The sequence below is a fragment of the Lipotes vexillifer genome, unplaced genomic scaffold (genome assembly GCF_000442215.2).
Source record: "Lipotes vexillifer unplaced genomic scaffold, Lipotes_vexillifer_v1.1 scaffold235, whole genome shotgun sequence".
Taxonomy (NCBI): Eukaryota; Metazoa; Chordata; class Mammalia; order Artiodactyla; family Lipotidae; genus Lipotes; species Lipotes vexillifer.
In genome coordinates this window covers 386,657-409,842 of record NW_006791020.1, presented here as the reverse complement: position 1 = coordinate 409,842, position 23,186 = coordinate 386,657, and the positions used below count along the sequence as shown (strand labels likewise).

At 35.3% G+C, this 23,186-nt stretch overlaps 1 protein-coding gene across 2 annotated transcripts in view; it reads right to left on the bottom strand.

Moving 5' to 3' along the window:
- PIK3C3 (phosphatidylinositol 3-kinase catalytic subunit type 3) overlaps positions 1-23,186 on the bottom strand; it is a 161,886-nt gene that overhangs the window by 90,263 nt on the left and 48,437 nt on the right. For both annotated transcript variants that reach the window (XM_007464169.1, XM_007464170.1), the window contains 5 exons: positions 12,361-12,447; positions 10,267-10,362; positions 7,571-7,642; positions 3,172-3,276; positions 2,288-2,380 (listed from right to left, as the gene is read on the bottom strand). In XM_007464169.1, the coding sequence (XP_007464231.1) occupies positions 2,288-2,380; positions 3,172-3,276; positions 7,571-7,642; positions 10,267-10,362; positions 12,361-12,447 (453 nt within the window). The remainder of the gene's footprint in view (positions 1-2,287; positions 2,381-3,171; positions 3,277-7,570; positions 7,643-10,266; positions 10,363-12,360; positions 12,448-23,186) is intronic.

Genomic DNA, 23,186 nt, shown 5'->3' with positions numbered 1-23,186 from the left:
CCCATTTTAAATTATTACAAAGATACAAATGTAGCTATTTTAATAATTCCTTTGGTCACTTCAAGACCAATATATATTTGGCTTTCTGAAAAGTGCTTCCTAGACAAAAAACAGCATTCACTCTACTCTAGTGATCTTAAGAATCCTGTAATATGTCCTGAGAAGTGAAGTTTCATCACTTACCTTTCAAAAAGTTGAAATCAATTAGCTAAATGAAACTTTTCACACACTTTATATCACTTGAGCATTTTTTCTTTTGCACATATCTAGAAGTAATTGAATTTCAGTGGGAAGTGACGACTTGTTAAAGCAAAGTTTTCCTTGGAAGCGTTTCTATCTAAGGGAGTTCTGCTTTGTAAATCTATTCTATGCTTCTTGAACCTATACATTCTAACAAGTTTAATTCAATATCTTACTGCGTATTTTTAGACAGCACTGTGCTGCATTCAAGATGCAATTTCTGTGACCAAGGTTACTCATTTAACAGAGTATCACAATACTAACTCAATGTTTTTATAAAAGACAAAAATCATAAACCTGTGCTTCTGCTGATGAATCTTTCCTTCTTTGCAGGGATAAAGAGAATAACACTCAAAAGCTATAGCAAATTTAAAATTCCTCTCTCATTCTTGTTATAGATATAAAAGAGAATGAATATGATTCATCTACAAAGAATTTCCCAAGCCATCAATAAAAGATAAAGAAGAAAAGCTGAAGAGTTAAAATGAGCTGTAACTGGATTTTTATCTTTACTTTAGAGACTAAAGGAAATACAATTGTTTCAGAAAAACAAGTTAACAAAGTAGCTAAAGACAATCTCATAAGATTGTAAACATTCATTCATTCATTCATTCTCACATAATTATGTATCTGACAGATATTAATTTTCCTGATGCTTCTGTTTTGTCCACAATGCATTTCAGAATTCCTGTTATGGCATGCATGATGCTGTATTTTCTGTATAATCCTCTTTTCTATGACTTCACTGACTACCTTCTCTACTAACTCATAAATGTGAGCCTATCAAGAAGCAGCATTTATAAGCTTTGATTCTGCACAGGTTCCTTAATCTCTCTAAGACTCAGGTTTCCTCATCTGTAAAATAGTAACAATAATACCTATATTGTGGGGTTGTTGTGGGATATCAAATATCCCTGACACACAGTGGTTGTTTAATAAATGCTGGTTATTATTATTATACCTTAACAGTCTTTGAACCTATGTTCTAAGAATTTACCGACTATTTTATGAACTAGAAGAGACTTAAAGTTCACTATAATTTAATGGACTCATACTAAATATGAGGAAACTAAAGCAGTCAAAAAGCTTCTTTGTGACAATAAATAGTAATAAATAGTAAGCCTCAAAACTAAGTCTCGGGCTTCCCTGGTGACGCAGTGCTTGAGAGTCCGCCTGCCGATGCAGGAGACGCGGGTTCGTGCCCCGTTTCGGGAGGATCCCACATGCCGCGGAGCGGCTGGGCCCGTGAGCCATGGCCGCTGGGCCTGCGCGTCCGGAGCCTGTGCTCCGCAAATGGGAGAGGCCACGACAGTGAGAGGCCCGCATAACGCAAGAAAAAAAAAAAAAAAACTAAGTCTCTACACTCAAGTCTAGTGCTTCATCCCAATTCTCTCTCTCCAGAAACTTTATCTACTCCATAGTTTCATTATGGAAAGCAAACGTCTAGTTCTGACCTAGCCTCTATCCTCATGCCAAGCTGGATGCCATTCCACCAACTCAATTTACCATTTCAAATTACATTTCTCATACTCCCTCTCTAGCCACATCTCCTCCAGAATTCTATAGTTCTTTAAATAACATAAATCTTTTGCCGGCCACCCAGGCTCAAAGAGGTGAGAAGAATGAAGATAAAGTGAGTCAACATTTACTCTGCACCTTCTATGCATTAAGTACCCAACCAGGTTATTCATCTGTATTATCTCACCTGTGAAGGAGAGTTGTCATAATTAGGAAAACGAGGAAACAAAGCTTCCAAAGCAACTTGCCTCACCTTACCCAGTAAGAATAAGTTGTAGTGCTGGAAACTGAGCCCAAGTCTCTCTGATTTAACCCATTCAGACATTGTCTATACATCAACAAATAGGTACATGTGTCTTTGTGTTTTAAATTTTTAAAAAATGGAGTAACAATATATATTACTCTATAAACCTTTCTTTTTTCAAGTTTGACAATAAGTCTGTATTTCTACAGCAGTTGTACTTCATTTTGCTCATTAGCAACAAAGTTTATAGATAATTTGATATAAGAAAATATTCAAAACACTCACTTTTTCTTGATTAGTAAGATAATATCTAAACTTCCATACAAGATCTTGTTCTTCATATGTAAGTTGCTTGGTTGGTGGATAACTCACAATAATCTACAACAAAGAAAAAAAAAACTACTTTTGTCAAATAAAAAAAATCTTCCTATATATTTCCATTTCATTTAAAATTTTTCATTCATTTAAATATATCTATAATTGAACAATTATAGAAGCAAGGAGAATATGCATGCAGCCAAGTAAGACTTAAATTTGCTGTATTTATCAGTTCAAAAAGTATATTAGAGTATAAGAGGAGAAAAAGATAAGATAAAAAAAAGTCAAGTTCCATATTAAAAAAAAAAGTATGTAATTGCAGAGCTAATTTACTTCAACCAAAGACACAACAAATCCAAATAACAAAAGCTCTCCCCCACCAAACTACTGCATGCAAGATAGGCTCAAGGATTGTACAACACAGGGAATAGAGACAATAATTTGTAATAACTGCAAATGCAAAGTAACCCTTAAAAATTGTATAAAACATTTTTAAAAAAATAAAAATGAGGGAAAAAGTCCCCAACACACACACAAGAAAAAAAAAAACACCCAAATGATAAACATTTCTCTTGTTAAGTCAGCGGAAGCTCAGGCAATGTATCTTAGGGCCAGTTTCTAAGAACACTATATCAAGAAAGCATATACTATTTGCAGTTCTGTCTCTAGGGCTAATATATTTCCTGAAAGCCCCAAAATGATATAAAACTACATAAATGTGAAGTTGTTGAAATTACATAGGGTTCATTAACCTGTGTCTGAATCACTTTTAAGTGATGTGCCATCGCATCAGTTGCAACCAGAATACCCACTTAATTATTTTTAAATTAATATTTTATAAATTGTCTTACATTCAGTTGATCTCTTGTGGCAGCATTAGGTTTGAGATCGTGGTCAGAAGGTCCACTTCTTAAACTCCGGGCAAGTTTGTGGTGTTTGCTCTCAACTAAATTTTCCTATAAATTAAGCAACAATGTAAATTTCACCAGTAAGCAGTTTCAACAGCCACTTAGAAATAGAAAAGTAAATAGTACTTATTTAAGCCCAGTTTATAATATTTAACACTTTATTCGTGTTACAACTTTAGTCTCCTATGTATCTTGTGGTGATAGGGAAAGTAAGCATAACTTATGCTTCACCAGGCACACTTGAGCATGCCATTCCAGTTTCTAGTTTTAACTCTCCATTGTATTCAAGGTTTTATACCCTCTACCCACTCAAATGTCACCTTCACTCCAAAATCTCCCCTGGCAACTCAGATTAAAGCACTCCCTCTTCCTATGAGCTACTAGTGACTTCATGATATAATTGTATTATCATCTTAGAGTTTAACTGCCAGTAGTAACTGAGGGCAGGGACAATGAATGACCAAAATGCTTAACTATTTTACCTACGGCCAAAATCATTAGTTTTGAACATACTGTCTTTGCTTAAGAGACTTTATTTTATTCACTTTGTCATGTGCAAATTGTCTGTTCATGTTTTTTTCCTAATTTGGCTTTTTGGTCCTTTATTCTTCAGTTTTTAAGAGTTCTTTACATATTAGATATTCAGTTCTTTGTCTGTGATGTATGTCACAAACAGTTTCTCCCAGTTTGTCAATTGTCTTTTGACTTAACAGCGTTTTTGCCATGCAAATTTTTTAACATAGTCAAATTTATCAATCATTTCTTTTGTTGCTTCTGGATTTTGACTCAACTTTAGAAAGTCTTTCCTTACACTGACAGTAAAGTACTAGTAAGCTTTCATTTTATAATATTTAAATCCCTGATTCATTTGGAGTTTTTCCTTATGTATGGTGTGATGTGTGGATTTGATTTAATTTCATCTTTTTCCAAATGGCTCATTCCCCAACACTATGCTCCAGTGATGAAATGCCACCTTCATCAATTTACTTATGTACTTGGATCTATTTCTGGGATTTTTAGTCAGTTCTACCAGTCCATTTGCATACATGTACTAGTACCACACTTGTAACTGTAGAGTCTGTTTTACTGTCTGATACAGTGATATACCAGCTTAGCGGCACTCAATGTTTGTTAAAATATATTCCTCTGTTTAGTTAATACTAATGGCTACAAATTAAAATTTTTTAACATGGGGGTAAGGAGGGTAGGTTTTTTCCTTAATCTTTTGTTTTTTCTTGATTGTATTTAAAACTAAAAATTGTTGACAGAGGTCCTAGATCTTTGTTTTTTAATTACAGCATCCATAATATTAAACCTATAATTGTTGACAAGCGTTTTCTTTAGAAAAAAATACACTAAATATACAGACATCTCATTTACCTGACATTTTGGTAGGAGTTAATATGGTCCCAGTATGACAAAACTTGAATACTCTCAACCATTTGGAAGGTTAACCATTAGTGTGTTTCAAATATCCAGAATACAAAATAAAATTTGATTTTATAATGAAAATTCAGTGTTAATTTTATTTTTATTTTTTAACGTTTCTATTGGAGATAATTGCTTTTTGATTTTATAATGAAAATTCAGTGTTAATTTTATTTTTATTTTTTAACGTTTCTATTGGAGTATAATTGCTTTACAATGGTGTGTTAGTTTCTGCTTTATAACAAAGTGAATCAGCTATACATATACATATATCCCCATATCTCTTCCCTCTTGCATCTCCCTCCCTCCCACCCTTCCTATCCCACCCTTCTAGCTGGTCACAAAGCACCGAGCTAATCTCCCTGTGCTATGCGACTGCTTCCCACTAGCTATCCATTTTACATTTGGGAGTGTATGTATGCCCATATATACATTACCACTCTCTCACTTTGTCCCAGCTTACCCTTCCCCCTCCTCATGTCCTCAAGTCCATTCTCTAGTAGGTCTGCATCTTTATTCCTGTCTTGCCCCTAGGTTCTTCATGACCATTTTTTCTTTTTTTTTTTTAGATTCCATATATATGGGTTAGCATACGGTATTTGTTTTTCTCTTTCTGACTTACTTCAATCTGTATGACGGACTCTAGGTCCATCCACCTCACTACAAATAACTCAGTGTCGTTTCTTTTTATTGCTGAGTAAATTCCACTGTATATATGTCACAACTTCTTTATCCATTCAGCTGTCGATGGACACTTAGGTTGCTTCCATGTCCTGGCTATTGTAAATAGAGCTGCAATGAACATTGTGGTACATGACTATTTTTGAATTATGGTTTTCTCAGGGTACATGCCCAGTAGTGGGACTGCTGGGTCGTATGGTAGTTTTATTTTTAGTTGTTTTAAGGAACCTCCATACTGTTTTCCATAGTGGCTGTATCAATTTACATTCCCACCAACAGTGTATGAGGGTTCCCTTTTCTCCACACCCTTTCCAGCATTTACTGTTGGTAGATTTCTTGATAATGGCCATTCTGACCGGTGTGAGATGATATCGCATTGTAGTTTTGATTTGCATTTCTCTAATGATTAATGATATTGAGCATTCTTTCATGTGTTTGTTGGCAATCTGTATATCTTCTTTAGAGAAATGTCTATTTAGGTTGCCTGCCCAATTTTGGATTGCGCTGTTTGTTTTCTTGATATTGAGCTGCATGAGCTGCTTGTAAATTTTGGAGATTAATCCTTTGTCAGTTGCTTCATTTGCAAATATTTTCTCCCATTCTGAGGGTTGTCTTTTGGTCTTATTTATGGTTTCCTTTGCTCTGCAAAAGCTTTGAAGTTTCATTAGGTCCCATTTGTTTATTTTTGTTTTTATTTCCATTTCTCTAGGAGGTGGGTCAAAAAGGATCTTGCTGTGATTTATGTCATAGAGTGTTCTGCCTATGTTTTCCTCTAAGAGTTTGATAGTTTCTGGCCTTACATTTAGGTCTTTAATCCATTTTGAGCTTATTTTTGTGTATGGTGTTAGGGAGTGATCTAATCTCATACTTTTACATGTACCTATCCAATTTTCCCAGCACCACTTATTGAAGAGGCTGTCCTTTCTCCACTGTATATTCCTGCCACCTTTATCAAAGATAAGGTGACCATATGTGCATGGGTTTATCTCTGGGCTTTCTATCCTGTTCCATTGATCTATCTTTCTGTTTTTGTGCCAGTACCATACTGTCTTGATTACTGTAGCTTTGTAGTATAGTCTGAAGTCTGGGAGCCTGATTCCTCTAGCTCCGTTTTTCTTTCTCAAGATTGCTTTGGCTATTCGGGGTCTTTTGTGTTTCCATACAAATTGTGAAATTTTTTGTTTTAGTTCTGTGAAAAATGCCAGTGATAGTTTGATAGGGATTGCATTGAATCTGTAGACTGCTTTGGGTAGTATAGTCATTTTCACAATGTTGATTCTTCCAATCCACGGTGTCAATTTTAGATCTATTAACTTTATTTTATTATGCTAGGCATAGGATCTGTGAAGGTACTTAGGTGTTTGTTTCTAAGATTCCCGAGTGACCTTTGTTTTCTAACTTTTTATTCGCTTTTCCCCCCTATTTCTTCCTTTGATGTTAGGCAATCAGCCATTACTTCCTGCTCTAATGAACTGTATTTACTCCAGTCATCATGTTCTCATCTTCCCATGTACTACTTTTTATCTACTTTGTTCTGATTAGGAAGGTAATTAATCTAATTAGAAATGTATAAAATAAGGAGAAAATAGTTCAGAGTGATATAAATGAATTCTAAGTGTAAATATCACAGTATCTATTATGTTGCTATAAGGATTTTTTGCCTGGAACTTTCTAAATCTGAAGTCATCAAATTAAATCTCTGCTGCAAAGTAGGAATTCTTCCTCTTTCTTATTCCTGAGAGCTATTATCTCAACAATCCAATGCAGGTATATCAAAATCCTCCAAGACACCATAATCCAAATTGAATAGTTCTAGTAGCTACAATAATCTTCCCTATTTTTCAACAAAATCAGTCTCCCTAAAATTTCCATCCATTGATCTTAGTGTTATCTTCTGGTATAAATAAATTTCCCTTCTGTTATGATGACAATCTTTCAAATGCTTGTTACCCCAAGTCCTTCAAGACTGCATTCCATAGTTTTTTCAATAATTCAAACAAAATGGTTCCCCAACACTATACTATCTTGACCTTTATTGAAGGTGTTAATATTTTTTGTAAAGATTCCATCTGAACCTGATTACATATATCAATAGCTGAAGTGAATTTATGAATCACTTTTAAATAACCAATGTAGTTACAGATATAGTTTTTAAAAAGAAAGTATATGATGTGGATCTAAGTCAATCACTCTGGAAAAAATAATTTTCATAAGAAATTTGACAATGACTCACCATAGACATCTGAGGGTCAGGAACTTTCACTATCTCAAAGCTTGTTAAGATTGGAGATGACTCATCACCATCCTGGATTACAGCATAACAAGTTTAAAAAAAATTTTTTTTAACCAAATGGTTAAAATGTCATACATGATCATGTGCACTCTAATGTATTTTAATTTTCAATGAACATCGTTCCTCCCTTTAAAAAATTATCTTCTTTCAACTATATTTTAAAATACATATCCATTTTTTACCTTTTGTTGCTGATAAAATATTTTGAGAAAAATAAACTCTAACAATAAAAAAAAATCTGTATTATAGTTTTTAGAGATATGAGGTCTGGAAATTAGTAGATTGTCTCTGTCCGGATTTTGTTTTAAACTTTGTTTACAATGACTGAGTCAAAACCGTATGCCCTAATTTTCAAACTTAGAACAAGAAACCAAAGAGTATAATTAAAATATGGCACAATGGATCTGTCGCATCATTTGCAAAAACTACTAAGTGGATTTTGGTAATTTTTCAAATTATTACAATTAAGTTCCACTCAGATAAGTAGAATTTTAAATGTGGGTTAACATTACTCAAACTTACATATGACTAGAAACTCAGCAGCATTGCTTCTCAGAGGATACTTACTCAATGCAATGCAAATTTGAATAGCAAGAATCAATCCATCAATTCTTAAGAAATAAATCTGTCTTATTTTGTTGGTATTATCATTTTTGAAGAATTTTGGCTTTTACTTTTATCCAATTCAGGCAAGAAAGGTAATTCTGCATAATAAATGTCACTGCATACATCCTGGAAAAGGATAAACTAATTAAGGTTGAAATTCATTTCCTCACAACTGTACACCTAGCATCAAGTTTTTCTGTCAATTTCCAAATGCTAGCATATTTTCAATTTTAGATATGAACAACAAAATCAGGAGAGACTGAAAGAAGGGAAGCATTGTGACTTGACTTTAGGTTCAGTAATTGAGTCCTAGAGAAAACCACATATTCCCACAGCCATTGTTTAACAAGCTGGTTCTCAATCACAACATCAGAAAACACATTTATCAGCCCAACTGTGACAAGTAATCTTCACTAAGGCCATCTGTCACAAAAGACAGGTGACAAGAAAGTCTATTTCCATTAGATTCAATACACTGGCCCAGCAATCTTTACACTAAGTGGAAATATGACAGGGTAGGTAGACAGGCAATAATTTATGGGCAATTTTCAAGAAGCAGTAGAAAGGGGTCAAGAACCTTTTCAAAAATACTTGAAATTCTTCTAATTTCTATTCTGTTATTATTTCATCTATCAACAAAGCTGTCTTTCAAAAGATCCTTCAAGTCTCTAATGATTGAAAGTACCATCACCATTAGCATGTTTCTGCAATATAAACTCCATATGGGCAGGAAATATTGCTTTTAATGAAATTATATATAGTAAAAATGTGAAAAGTGATTTTATTAAGATGTATTTGTAACAAAACAATTTCACTCACCTACATTTCCCTTTTTAACGTAGTCTAATGAATTAGCAAACAATATTAAATAGTCTATGTTCTTATCTTTTTTTTTCCCCCACAGAGTACTATTTATAAAATAAAAAACTGAAACAAGTTAACTTTTCCTAACCTTTTACTTTAGGAAGGGGTACAAGCTAAAGGGAAAAATACATTAACTTGAAAAGTACCAGAAAAATGATCACAAATTAACTATACAAACCCTAAACCTTCATTATGAAAACACCTTTCAAATAGTAATTTAATAGTTATAAAACATATATTTTTAAAAAATCACTTGTGACAACTTTAATAAATAACACTAATGTGTAAAGGTAATTTAAAGTGCTGCTTCTAATGAACAAATTAACTGCATAGAGCTTAGCTCTATGCTAGAAGAAATATTATTCTATTATGCCATGTATCAAAAGTCCGTCCTCATTCACACTGATTCTGATTCGCACTGTCCTCATAAGCACTTATCTCAGTACTTCCAAAATAACAGAAGGTACCTAATTTATGTGGTTTTGAACTATGCATACTATTATTTCTGTAGTACTAAAATGAAGATCCATAAATAAGCATTTAAGGCACAGATATTTTTCAAGTAGCTAGATATCAAATATACAATACTTTCTTTTGGTAATGAACAGACCAGATCAAATTCATAACTTCATATTCATTACCACTCAGCCTACTGATAACATGGTTTTCTTAATTCTGCATATATTATATAAATGAACATTTATAAGGTATTTCATAAGCATACTTATGTTGGAATTGTTACATATACAATTCCAACACATTACATACACACTCAAATAACAAACATACCCTTACCATTCAATAGCCTACCACATAAAAAATATGATTCCCTCTTTTTACTTTTCAAATGGACACTAATTCTTAATGAAGCTACTGCTTTAATGTCTTACTTGCCAATTTACAGAACAATTAATCAAAAAGTTTTTAATCTCTTGCATATTTATTGAATTTTATAACCCAGAACTGCATTACATGAGTGATCAGCTTTTATAATCTTGTTGTAGCTATATGATTTGATTTGTGTATATACAAACAGCTGCTGCTGACAGCTGTCTGCTGCCATTCTGCAGCCAAAGAATTCACCCCAGCAGGAAAAACGGTAAATTGTTTTTAATGTTTCCCCTCCCTTCTACTTTAGACACCATAAACAGTTCCAAGGAAAATACCTTTTCATAATAAACAATACCATATTCCTTATCATCACACTTGACACATCGAAACTCAACCATCAAGTACATGAAATTAGAACTTCGTTTTTCACTCTAAAAGAAAAAAACAAGATTTTTTATGAAAAATGATTTTCTTCAACATCAGTTTGTATCATTATTCCCAATTCAGTAATACATGGATTCTATCAAATATAATTTAAAATGTAACAAATTTTTATTTCATTATTATAAATGCACTGTTTTACACAGCACCACTATTTCATTATATACAGCACTACTGTTTTATCCAGAAGTGTCTACTACTCACTTATAACTCCCTCCTCAAACTTAATGACTACTCACTTATAACTCCCTCCTCAAACTTAATGACAGTAGTATGAATTCTATTATATAACATTTTAAAGGTATTTCATATACATTTGCAGGAGATTTATTTTATTAAAAAAAATTTGTATTTCTAATAATTTTAAGCAAAGAACAGTTCACCCTTAAACCATATGGACTAATCTAACTGTAGAAATTAATATAAGTATAACAAAAAACAAAAGTAAAACAAAGTGTATGTAACTAAGGACAGAGGTCATTTGAGCTTAACAGATACAACATTTACAAGTTTTTCACAATTTATAAACGGTCTTAAAATAACTTGTAATCATTTGTAAAGTTTTATCAATACACTTTAAATACACTGGGAATAGGTACTTCTTCCCCAACATATAAAATGCTGACTGTGTGTATAAATGTGCCCCCTTAAAAAAGCAAATATTATGTTAATAATGAAGTGAAAATAAAATGAAATTTAAAAGGGTGATTAGTCCTGACCCAAAACAGTTTGAAAAATGGCTTTAAATCTATATGTATATAATCATAAAGATCTAAGGAGGTCACTTAAACTGTTCAGCTTTATGAAGCATATTATAATCTATTATGATAATAGATAGCCTCCTATCTTTTAAAGAGTGCAGATAGAGTGAGTGAAAAAGGCTGGGCAAAGTATGCTCTAATGTTACATTTTCTAAACCCAGGGGTATCTAAGTTGAAGAATAGAAAACTTAAAAATATTTTTTAATTAAAAGTAGGAAAAAGAAAAAAGCATTTTGATTAAACTATTTTTGGAATGTGACTATTATCCAAATTCAAAAAAGTAAAATTTTCTTCCAGTTTCAGTATATAAGAATGTATTATGAATACATTTAGAAAAGATGCCCAGTATTCATACTGAATATAAATGTTGTTAGACACTACTAATTTGTTTTTAAAAAATGAACAATGTCAAAATTTAATTTTTCTAAGTGTTCACTGTAAAATGACAAATTTCTCTCTTTCCACCTGCTGAAAACTGTTGAAAGAACACAAATCAAGTCAGTTGTGCCATGTGGTGATCACTATAAGCTATGCATTTCACAAAATTGCTATTCCTCTCTCTTAATGTGATTAATATATAAGCATTATTTCTGCTCTCTAGACATACAGTATAAGGCCAAACATCTAGTATTTCAGTGCTAGTGTACATAAAAAATTTTTTTGTCGTTCTAACTTTTGTAAAGAGTTTCATTGAAGCCACCTTTTCATTGAACATATTCTGGACCAATACACAAGATCAAGAAAGCACACGAATTACTTGAACCATGTAACCTCATTAAGTGTGCACAGCCCTATATGTACTAAATAAGACAAGGAATATCTTAATTGGGGAGAGGAATTGCTATTGATGACTTAAGGTAACTGAAGTGAAGAGGTTGTTTTGACACTATGTTGACAGAGTTATCCAATCAACTTGGACATAAACTGCCATATGGAGAAAGAGAGAACATACAAGTGAGGCATCAAGCTTAACATGGGCTTCACTTATATGATATTTAGTACACTTATGATATCCACTACCTATTTCGGGGTTCAAGAGAACACTAAAATATAAGAAAGGTAGATATCATAAGCTTTCCTTTTATTAGCATAAACGTCACAACTAGAGGTAATCCTCAATGCTCCCACATTTGAGAGATACCTGGCAATAAATAGCTCTTCTAAAAATTTTTTCAGTTAAAATTCTGGAGAAAATATTTTGAAATAAAAAAGAAGGATACAACCCACCTCATTTATCATTTCTATTTCTCTAAATGTCAATCTGTCCAGCCAATCTACTTTCACCATGTGACCTTGTCGATGAGCTTTGGTGAGCTGCAAAAAATACATAATGGAGAAAATTTTAAGAGACAGATCTCACAGAAAGGAGGATAAAGAATGGTAATGATCATCAACATGACACTGGAAGTACTAGCTAATGCAAAGAAAAAGGAAATAAATGAAATACAGATTGGGAAGAAATAAATAATACTTTCTTTATTCAAAGGTGACATGATCATTTATGTAGAAAATATTTTTAAATGGACAAAAAGCTCCTGGAACTAATAAGCAAGTACAGCAAGGAGGATACAAGGTTCATATATAAAAGTCAATCTCTTTCTTATATATTGTTACCAGCAATCAATAAGTAAAATTTGAAATTAAAAACATAATACCAAAACACAGTATCACTTACATTAGTGCCTCCCAAAAATGAAATTGGTATAAATCTAACAAAATATGTACAAGATCTATGTGATGAAAACTAAAAAACTCTGATGAGCAAAATCAAAGAAGAAGTAAATTAATGGGCAGATACTCCATTCAGGGTAAGATGACTCAATATTGTCAAGATGTCAGTACTTCCCAACTTGATTTATAGATTCAAAGCAATCCTACTCCAAAAACAAAAAAACAAAACAAAACAAAACAAATCCCAGCATGTTATTTTGTAGATATCAACAAACTGATTCTAAAGTTTATATGGAAAGGTAAAGGATCCATAATAGCCAACACAGTACTGAAGAACAAAACTGGAAGCTATATATTACCCAACTATAAGACTTAATATACAGCTACTGTAATCAAAACATTGTGGTACTGGCAAAAGAATAGATAAATGGATCAATGGAACAGAATGGAGTCCAGAAAGAGTCCACATAAATAGAGTCAATGATCTCTGACCAAGAAGCAGAGGCAATAAAATGGAGCAGAGAGTCTTTTCAAATATCGCCGGGATAACTGGACATGCACATGCAAACAAATACATATAGACAAAGACCTTACACCCTTCACAAAAATTAACTCAAAATGAATCACAGACCTAAATGTAAATCGCAAAATACAAAACTCCTAGAAGATAACATAGGAGAAAACCTAAATGACCTTGGGTATGGTGACAACTTTTTAGATACAACACCAAAGGCATAATCCATGAAAGAAATCATTAATAAGCTGGACTTCATTAAAATTAAAAAATTCTGCTCTGTGAAAGACTACGAGAATGAGAAAACAAGCCATGCACCGGGAGAAAATATTTGCAAAAGGCACATATGATAAAGGAATGTTGGCCAAAATATACAAAGAACTCTTAAAACTCAACAATAAGAAAATAAGCAACCTGATTTAAAAAATGGGCCAAAGATCTTAATAAACAACTCACGAAAGAAGAGATATGGATGGCAAATAAGCATGTGAAAAGATGCTCCACATCATATGCCATCAGGGAAATGCAAATTAAAACAATGAGAAATCACTAAACACTTATCAGAATGACCAAGATTTGGAACACTGACAACACCAAATGCAGGTGAGGATGTAGAGCTACAGGAACTCTCATTAATTGCTGGTGGGAATGCAAAATATAGAGCCATTCTGGAAGTCAGTGTGGCAGTTTCTTACAAAACTAAACATACTCTTACCATACAGTCCAGGAATTGTCCTCCTTGGTATTTACCCAAAGGAGTTGAATACTTAATGCCCACACAAAAGACTGCACATGGATATTTATAGCGACTTTATTTATAATAACTATAACTTGGAAGCAATTCAGATGGCCTTCACCAAGTGAATGGATAAATGAATACATTCAAACAATGTTATGCAGTGCTAAAAGGAAAGGAGGTATCAATCAATGAAAAGACAGGGAGGAACCTTAAGTACACATTACTTGCACATTGCTAAGTGAAAGAGGTCAATCTGAAAAGGCTAGGTACAGTATGATTACAACTAAAGAAAAGGTATTGATAAAACTATGGAGATAATAAAAAGATAACTAGTTGCCTAGGGTTGGGGGGGAAGAAGGGATGTATAAATGGAGCACAGAAGATTTTTAGGGCAGTAAAACTACTCTGTATCATACTATAATGATGGACAAATGACATTAAACATTTGTCAAAGCCCATAGAATGTACAATACCAAGAGAGAACACTGAGGTATATGGTCTTTGGGTGATTATGAGTTGTCAGTATAGGTTCATCAATTGTAACAAATTGTAACAAATGTACCACTGTGGTGAGAGGTGTTGACAATAGGGGAGGCTATGCATGTGCTGGGGCAGAGTGTATATGAGAAATATCTGTACCTTCCTCTTAGTACTGCTGTGAATGTAAAACTGTTCAACAAAAATAAAACCTTTAAAAAAATCTAAAAAATCAAAAAAAGAAGTGTTATGTCACCTTCACATTTGATACATTCCTATACACAACAGAATCCACACACAACTATCAAGATAAGAAATGGACTTGGCTAGAGACTAATCATCATAGTTTTTACAGTAAAACAAAAAATTTTAAATGGCCTACAATCTGCCATCTAAACATGCTAAAAAATAATGAAGCCTTTCCTGAAAGTATCTCCATGTTCTATATTTCTTGCATTTTGATTATTACAAAGGGAGGGAATTATAATGATAGTTCTTCAAACTGGAAATAAACTTCTATTTTTTTCACATCTCAATATGAAAAATCACAAACAGTTACATACATAAGGCATTTCTCTGGAGCCTATAATTTACTACTCTAAGACTTAAGTACATAGGTGTGCATGTACGCTTTACTTTTAAGGAGTAATGAAATAATTAACAGTAATAAAAGAACCAGCGGTAAAAGAATTTCTAGAGTTTGCAGTTGGTACAGCCCTCTGAAGGTCTTACATACTAACCTACCCTTGGTTTCACAAATTAAATAATACATTGACCCTTCAAATATACAGAGAATTCAAGATAAATTCCAAGGTCCTCAAACTGAAACTAGATTTTGTCTTAGTGTAATTTTAAACATCAGCATTATTCATGTATCAAATCCCTTCTTTCTTTCTAAACAAATTCATAGCATAAAGCAAAATTGAGCATTAAGGACTTCAATGGTAGCTTGTCTTTATGATTTGTCTTCATTTCCATTACACAAGTTATGATGGTATTCCTACAAGGATGCCAAACACTTCGACCAATTATTATCTCTCTCACAGAACTAAAAATCTTCGTCAATATTCTTTATATTCCTCAACTAAGGGACTCTTATCACAACTACATGGTCATACTCTTTCAGAAATGAAAATAGTAGCTTCATACAAAAAGTCTGAGGATCACTGTAATATAAAAATATTATCAGCTTAGCTTTCTTCTGAATAACAAATTCCTTTTCACTTGAGTTAATCTCTAAATGAAAATGGATGAGGCAACAAAAAGTGTTTAGCACTATTACTCACACAAAGCAGGGACTATAAACATTCTGCTGGCTCTGGTGGAACATTAGACAAATACACTAACATGGAAAGAAAGAGTGATAGACTAGGAGCCATTAGACCTGGGTTTTAACCCTAGCACTCCATTTTCAAATTCTGTCATTTTTGAACCCTCGTGTACAAAAAGAAGTATTAATTTCTATTTCTGCTAGCGAAATTCAAATAGGATAATGGATGCAAAATATGATAGGTAGTATTATTCCATACAGTCTTTAAAGAATTATATTCTCACTCATTTTGCCACATGTTCCAAACTAGTTTTTTAAATGAATAAAAATATAAAGGGTCATATCACATCAACTACCACACTGAAGTGGCAGAGCTAGGATTTAAACCCCAGGTCTATAAAGTCCATACTTCTTCTATCAGTCTTTGCTATCTCCTCTATTAATGCATTCATAGTAAAAGATTTAAGTCTAATTAACTTCTGTAATTTTTTAAACACAAGTTTCATATTTATGATACGGTAGTTGATTCTCCACTAGTTTCCTTTGAGGAAAAAACTGACAATAGCATATTGAGTTTCGATGTGGCAGAATGTGTTGGGCATTTTTCTCTCCCTTACTAAATAATCGAAAATTTTCTAAAGTCATTTCACTAATTCCAGAATTCATGTTTGCTGCCAATAAATATTACTTCCTATATAGCATATTCTTACCTTCTGTGTTTGAATAGTAAAAGATGACCATTCTCAACCTTACAAATAGCAACCAAAGAATGCATGGTCAAGGATGGTAGTACCATAAACTGGTAAAGCCATTTTGGAGTACAAGTTTAAATTACCTGAGATATATTCATATTTGTGCATCATTGTTTGCAATATGGAAAACTTAGACATAAAAGAATGTAAATGTCTATCAATAGTGGGAACTATTAAGTGAACTATTAAGTAAACTATGGCACACACACTAAGAAACACTATAATCAAAAAGAAAGAAAAATCCATATACCCCGATAGGAAACATCACTATGACACTGTTGAATGCAAAAGCAACTGCAGAATGAGACGTACCACTTATGCTATGACTGTTTGTTTACAAGTTTGTCTCACACCAGACTCTTGAGATTGACAGCAGAATTTCTAGATTATTTCTCTGCTTGAATCAGTTTTATAATTTCTGTTGCACTAGAAAGTTACCACTCAAAATGTCCCCTAGCTACTTGTGCTATTTATCTGATACTATGTAACAAAGCACCACAAAACTCAGTGCCTTAAAACACCACTCATTTTAATATTTTTCATGGTTCTTGGAGACTTCAAGAAGGCATTTTCTTGAGGACATCTGGATATTTTTTTTCTCTTAGTCTAACAGTCTCTCATGAGACTGTTGTCATGTGGTAGCTGGAGCTGGAATGTCCAAGATAGCTTCACTCACATTTCCAACGCCTTCATGGGCAAGGATGGGCGCAGGTGGGAAACCAGAGTGGTGGGGCCTCTCTTTCTGAAGGTACTCTCAGTGCTGCTCCCTCTCCAGGTAGTCTTTCAACATATTCACTCCAACTAGGTAGCTGGACTTCTTACATGGTGGATCATTATTCCCCGAAAGTGCAAAAAACAGAAGCTTTCAAGTTGTCTTAAAGTTTAGCCCTGGAACAGGCATAGCATCAGTTCAGCTGCATCATGTTAGTTAAAATGAGTCACAGAGCTACTGCAGATCCAACATGGAAGCGTGAGTACCAGGAGGCATATTTCATTGAGGGTCACCTTTGGAGACTAGCTAGCACAGCATTTACTGGACAATCTAAGCATACAGTTGATTGCTCAATTGCAGAAGAGCAAGGGGAGAGAATTTGAAGATGGCAAAGCCAGCTCTTGACTGGACTTTAGGTATTAGGTAAAGTCTAGAATTAGCTATCACAATTCCTAAATGATTAGGCCTTGCCTTCCCCTCCAAAATAAGCTCTTACAACTCTCCAACTGATATATTACACTCCAGCCACCCATTTCAGTTCTTCAGACAATAAGGCCTTTTACTTTAAAGACTAAATGCAGATTAAATAATTAAATATTAGATGAAAATTTTTACTAAAAATTTTAGAGAACTATAAAGCACTATGCAAACTGTAAGCAGCTGTTATTAGCCCATAATCTATGTCACTTCATCTCTATAGGTGCTGATGACTATGTAGACAGACTTGGGTGGTTTTCACCAGTCCTAAGCAGTTTCCACTTGTCTCCAGTTTGAGAATGTCTATAGATAATGAAGACCAACAAATGAACTTGAACAGTTTATATTTCATTTGGGGTCTGACCTAGATCTCCCAAATGAGAAAATCTGCATTCTGTTAAACAGCAGGGTAAAACTAGTACAATCTGTTTCAAATTGCTTGTGAAGAGATAATCCTCACTAGGGTGCCCATCCTAGAAAGCAGCTAGGTCAAGATATCAGTAAAAGAGTCATTCTCTCTTTTTAAGGAACCTAAGTTTCTACAGAATTCACAAGAAATCGTATAGAGCTTGGAAGAGAAGCCCACTGTCACAGATATAATAGCATAATTATTGAGCTCTAACTTCTCCAAGAATTAAATAGCAAGGGGTTTTACAAGCTACTTAAATAAAAGAATCTGTGTAAGAACCAAATAAGAACATGCCCAGGAAACTGCTTGGAGTACTAATCATGTATATCAGATTTAATGGGAGGACATATACGTGCTTGAGGAAGATGCCTCAGATTAGTAGGTGTTCAATACAAGTACCAAGGACAGAACTAAAAGTAGGCCAACTTGCTACACTGTATATAGACTAGGAACAGCAGAGAAAAGGAACTCAAACTGGATAGCTATCCCTGGGAACAGATAGACTTCCATGATCACCACAAGTCACAGTTCTTTGCTCCTTAATTGTATCTGCCCTACTAGACCAGAAGCTTCTTGAGTGCTAGAGCTATGAATGGTTGACAAAACCTAGCATTTAACCATTCAATGAATATTTATATTTATTGACAGGACTTCTAATGTGGAAGGGTAATAGAACAGAAAACAAATGCTTGTATACTCTGCAATTTTGTTCAGGAGCTTTGGGGAGTAAATGGGGAGCAAGGGGAAGGGAGTGACACTCAAAAGGAAGCTGGAGAAAAGAATGATTCATGCCCTTAGTCACTTTTCCCTAGTACTTATATACTTTCAACATAAATATATATTACTTAATTTGCTGTTGTAAGTTACAAACTTCCATCAGGTCCTCTGCTCTGGAGATAAGCACAGAATGTTGAACAAAAGCATCAAGTTCCCTGCCTTCAAGAACTTAAGGTAGGGGTGAGCCATTTGTATGGTAATGTCTATACGCCCATATGGTAAATGCTTATATGTCTATATACAAATTGAAACAGTAATATGAAAGTCATGAACAGGGTGATGTGACAGAAAATAATGGGGGTTCTTGAGAAGGCCTCTCAGGCAGTAACATTAAAGCAGAGACTTGAAGGATAAGGAGTAAGTCAAACAAACAGGATGAAATCTTCCAGGCAGAGGAAATAGCTTATTTGTCAGCACATCAGGGAGTTTGATGTACCCAGGTATTAAAGAGAGACTAGGATGGTAGTCCTTGGTAAATATTTAAGTAAATCAAGTTCTCTGAGAGGTGGACAGTAGGAAGATCTACACATACATAAGATGCTTACTGGGAATCATCTTTCTTGAGGTTCACCATGATCTAGATTTTTCTTTATAGTAGATACCACACTTACAACCTAAAGGAAGAAAGGGAAGAGTGAAAAGAACTGAAAAATGCTTATCTATTTCAAATCTGCCTAGGAATCTGTAGGGAGGTAAATGGGGAGAGACAGACTCAAAAGGAAACTGGAGAGAAAATGGTTTCTGCTTTACAAATTTTTCCCTGTCCAGTTTCTTCCATATTCATATACCCACTTTATCTTTACAAAAGGCATCAATTAACATGCATTAATCAAAATACGAGACACATGGCCCAAGTTCACATATGCTATGAAAGGTGGGCTAGTTTTGTTGGTTTATCAAGACACGGTATGATAATTCACGGAGTTTATTATCTACCTGTGAAAACAAGATGAAGAACAAGATGAACATAAGACAGAATATAACTGATAAAAGAATTCAAAGATTTACACCAAACTCTGATCCTGGTTTTAAGCACCCACATACACCTTATGATTATGTCTGATAATTTGGAAATACAGCATACAAGCACATATCAAGCAAGCCATATAAAAATAACTTAGAAGAACAATTCTCACTTTCTATTTTCAAGCTAGTAGAAAGTTTAAAGTGGATAAAGGCTTTACAACAGCACAGAATTGCAAATACTTTGAACAGCCAAACACAGAGGATTGCTGAAATGAATTATGGCATACCCATACTATGCAAAACCTGACAGTCATTACAAATCATGTTATGTAAGCATCTTTAATGACCTGGAACAATTTTGAAACATTATTAAGTGTAAAAGCAGAATTCACTTAAACACACACACAATATGATCCCAAATTAAAAATAAATACACATACATTCCATACATTCCATACATACATACATACATTTATTTATTTATTTACCAAAAGCATATCAACTAAAATACTAATGATGACTACTGTGAGTAGAGGATTAGAGGTGATTTTTACAGTCTTTGCACTTTAACAATCTTCTTCTATTGTAGATGTATGTTAGCTTGTAATAACAAAAGATAAGTTATTTAAAAACTGAAGTTATTTTAAGAACAATTAACTGTGGAGAAAACCCTGTTGAGAAAACCATAAAAGATTAGCATTTATCAAGACGATGCTAAATAAAGTTACATTACTTCATAATAAACTCAAAGAATAAAGACCCATCTGATTAATTTAACTCAATCATATGAAATGAAAACCAGGTATCAACATAATTGTTCTCTCTCAAATTATTTCTTCCAAGGGCCTTTCAACTGGGTCCAACTAAAAACCCATATACATTAAATGAAAAAAATTAATCAATTAATTAAAAGCTGCCACTTTTCAATATGCAGTTAATAAAAACTCCTATATAAAAAAATATACAGGCTTAAGGTTTCAAACTTTACTCACATCAAGAAACTGTAAGAGGGGGTTGTGGAAAGATGGCGGAGGAGTAAGACGCGGAGATCACCTTCCTCCCCACAAATAAACCAGAAATACATCTACATGTGGAACAACTCCTACAGAACACCTACTGAATGCTGGCAGAAGACCTCAGACCTCCCAAAAGGCAAGAAACTCCCCACGTACCTGGGTAGGGCAAGAGAAAAAAGAATAAACAGAGACAAAAGGATAAGGACGGTACCTGCACCAGTGGGAGGGAGCCGTGAAGGAGGAAAGGTCTCCACACACTAGGAGCCCCTTCGCGGGCAGAGATTGCGGGAGGCGGAGCGGGGAGCTTCGGAGCCGCGGAGGACAGCACAGCAACAGGGGCGCGGAGGGCAAAGCGGAGAGATTCCCGCACAGAGGATCGGCGCCGACCGGCGCTCACCAGCCCGAGAGGCTCGTGTGCTCACCCGCCGGGGGCGGGCGGGGCTGCGAGCTGAGGCTCGGTTTCGGTTTCGGTCGGAGCTCAGGGAGAGGACTGGGGTTGGCGGCTTGAACATAGCCCGAAGGGGTTAGTGCGCCACGGCTAGCCGGGAGGGAGTCCGGGGAAAAGTCTGGACCTACCCAAGAGGCAAGAGACCTTTTCTTGCCTCTGTGTTTCCTGGTGCGCGAGGAGAGGGGTTTTAAGAGCGCTGCCTAAAGGAACTCCAGAAACGGGCGCGAGCCGCGGCTAAAAGCTCGGACCCCAGAGACGGGCGGGAGACGCTAAGGCTGCTGCTGCCGCCACCAAGGGGCCTGTGTGCGAGCACAGGTCACTATCCACACCCCTCTTCCGGGGAGCCTGTGCAGCCCGCCACTGCCAGGTTCCCGGGATCCAGGGACAATTTCTCAGGGAGAACACACGGCGGGCCTCAGGCTGCTGCAACGTCACGCCGACTTCTGCCGCCGCAGGCCCGCCCCGCACTCCGTGCCCCTCCCTGCCCCCGGCCTGAGTGCGCCAGAGCCCCCGAGTCAGCGGCTCCTTTAACCCCGTCCTGTCTGAGCAAAAAACAGACGCCCTCCAGCGACCTACACGCAGAGGCAGGGCCAAATCGAAAGCTGAGCCCCTGTGAGCTGTGAGAACAAAGAAGAGAAAGGGAAATCTCTCCCAGCAGCCTCAGAAACAGCGGATTAAAGCTACACAATCAACTTGATGTACCCTGCCTCTGTGGAATACATGAATAGACAGCGAATCATCCCAAATTGAGGAGGCGGACTTCTAGAGCAAGATCTATGATTTTTTCCCCTTTTCCTCTTTTTGTGAATGTGTATGTGTATGCTTCTGTGTGAGATCTTGTCTTGTTTGCTTCCACCATTTGGCCTAGCGTTCTGTGCGTCCATTGTTTTTTTTTAAAATTTTTTTCTTAAAAATTAATTTTAATTTAAATAACTCTACTATACTTTACCTTCTTTCTATCTTTCTTTCCTTCCTTCCCTCCTTTAGACAACGAATCATCCCAAATTGAGGAGGTGGACTTGGAGTGCAAGTTTTATGATTTTTTCCTTTACCTCTTTCTGTGTGAGGGTATATGTGTATGCTTCTATGTAAGATTTTGTCTCTATAACTTTGCTTCCACCATTTGTCCTAAGGTTCTATCCTTCCCGTTTTTTTTTTCCTCTAAATAATTATTTTTTAATTCAATAACTTTATTATACTTTATTTTATTTTACTGTATCTTCTTTCTTTCTGTATTTTTTCCTTCCTTCCCTCATTCCTTCCTTCCTTCCCTCCTCCCTCCCTCCCTCCTTTCTTTCCTTCTTGCCTTCTTCCTTTCTTTTCTTCTTTCTTTCTTTCTTCCTTCCCTCCTTCCTTCCTTCCCTCCTCTCTTTCTTTCTTTCTTTCTTTCTTTCCTATTTCCTCCTACTTATACTAATTCTCTCTACTTTCTCTCCCTTTTATTCTGAGCCGAGTGGATGAAAGGCTCTTGCTGCTCCAGCCAGGAGTCAGGACTCTGCCTCTGAGGTGGGAGAGCCAACTTCAGAACACTCGTCAAGAAGAGACCTCCCAGCCCCACATAATATCAAACGGCGAAAATCTCCCAGAGATCTCCATCTCAACACCAGCACCCAGCTTCGCTCAACGACCAGCAAGCTACAGTGCTGGACAACCTATGCCAACCATATAGCAAAACAGGAACACAACCCCACCCACTAGCAGAGAGGCTGCCTAAAATCATAATAAGTCCACAGACACCCCAAAACACACCACCAGACGTGGACCTGCCCACTAGAGAGACAAGATCTAGGCTCATTCATACACCACAACACAGGCACTAGTCCCC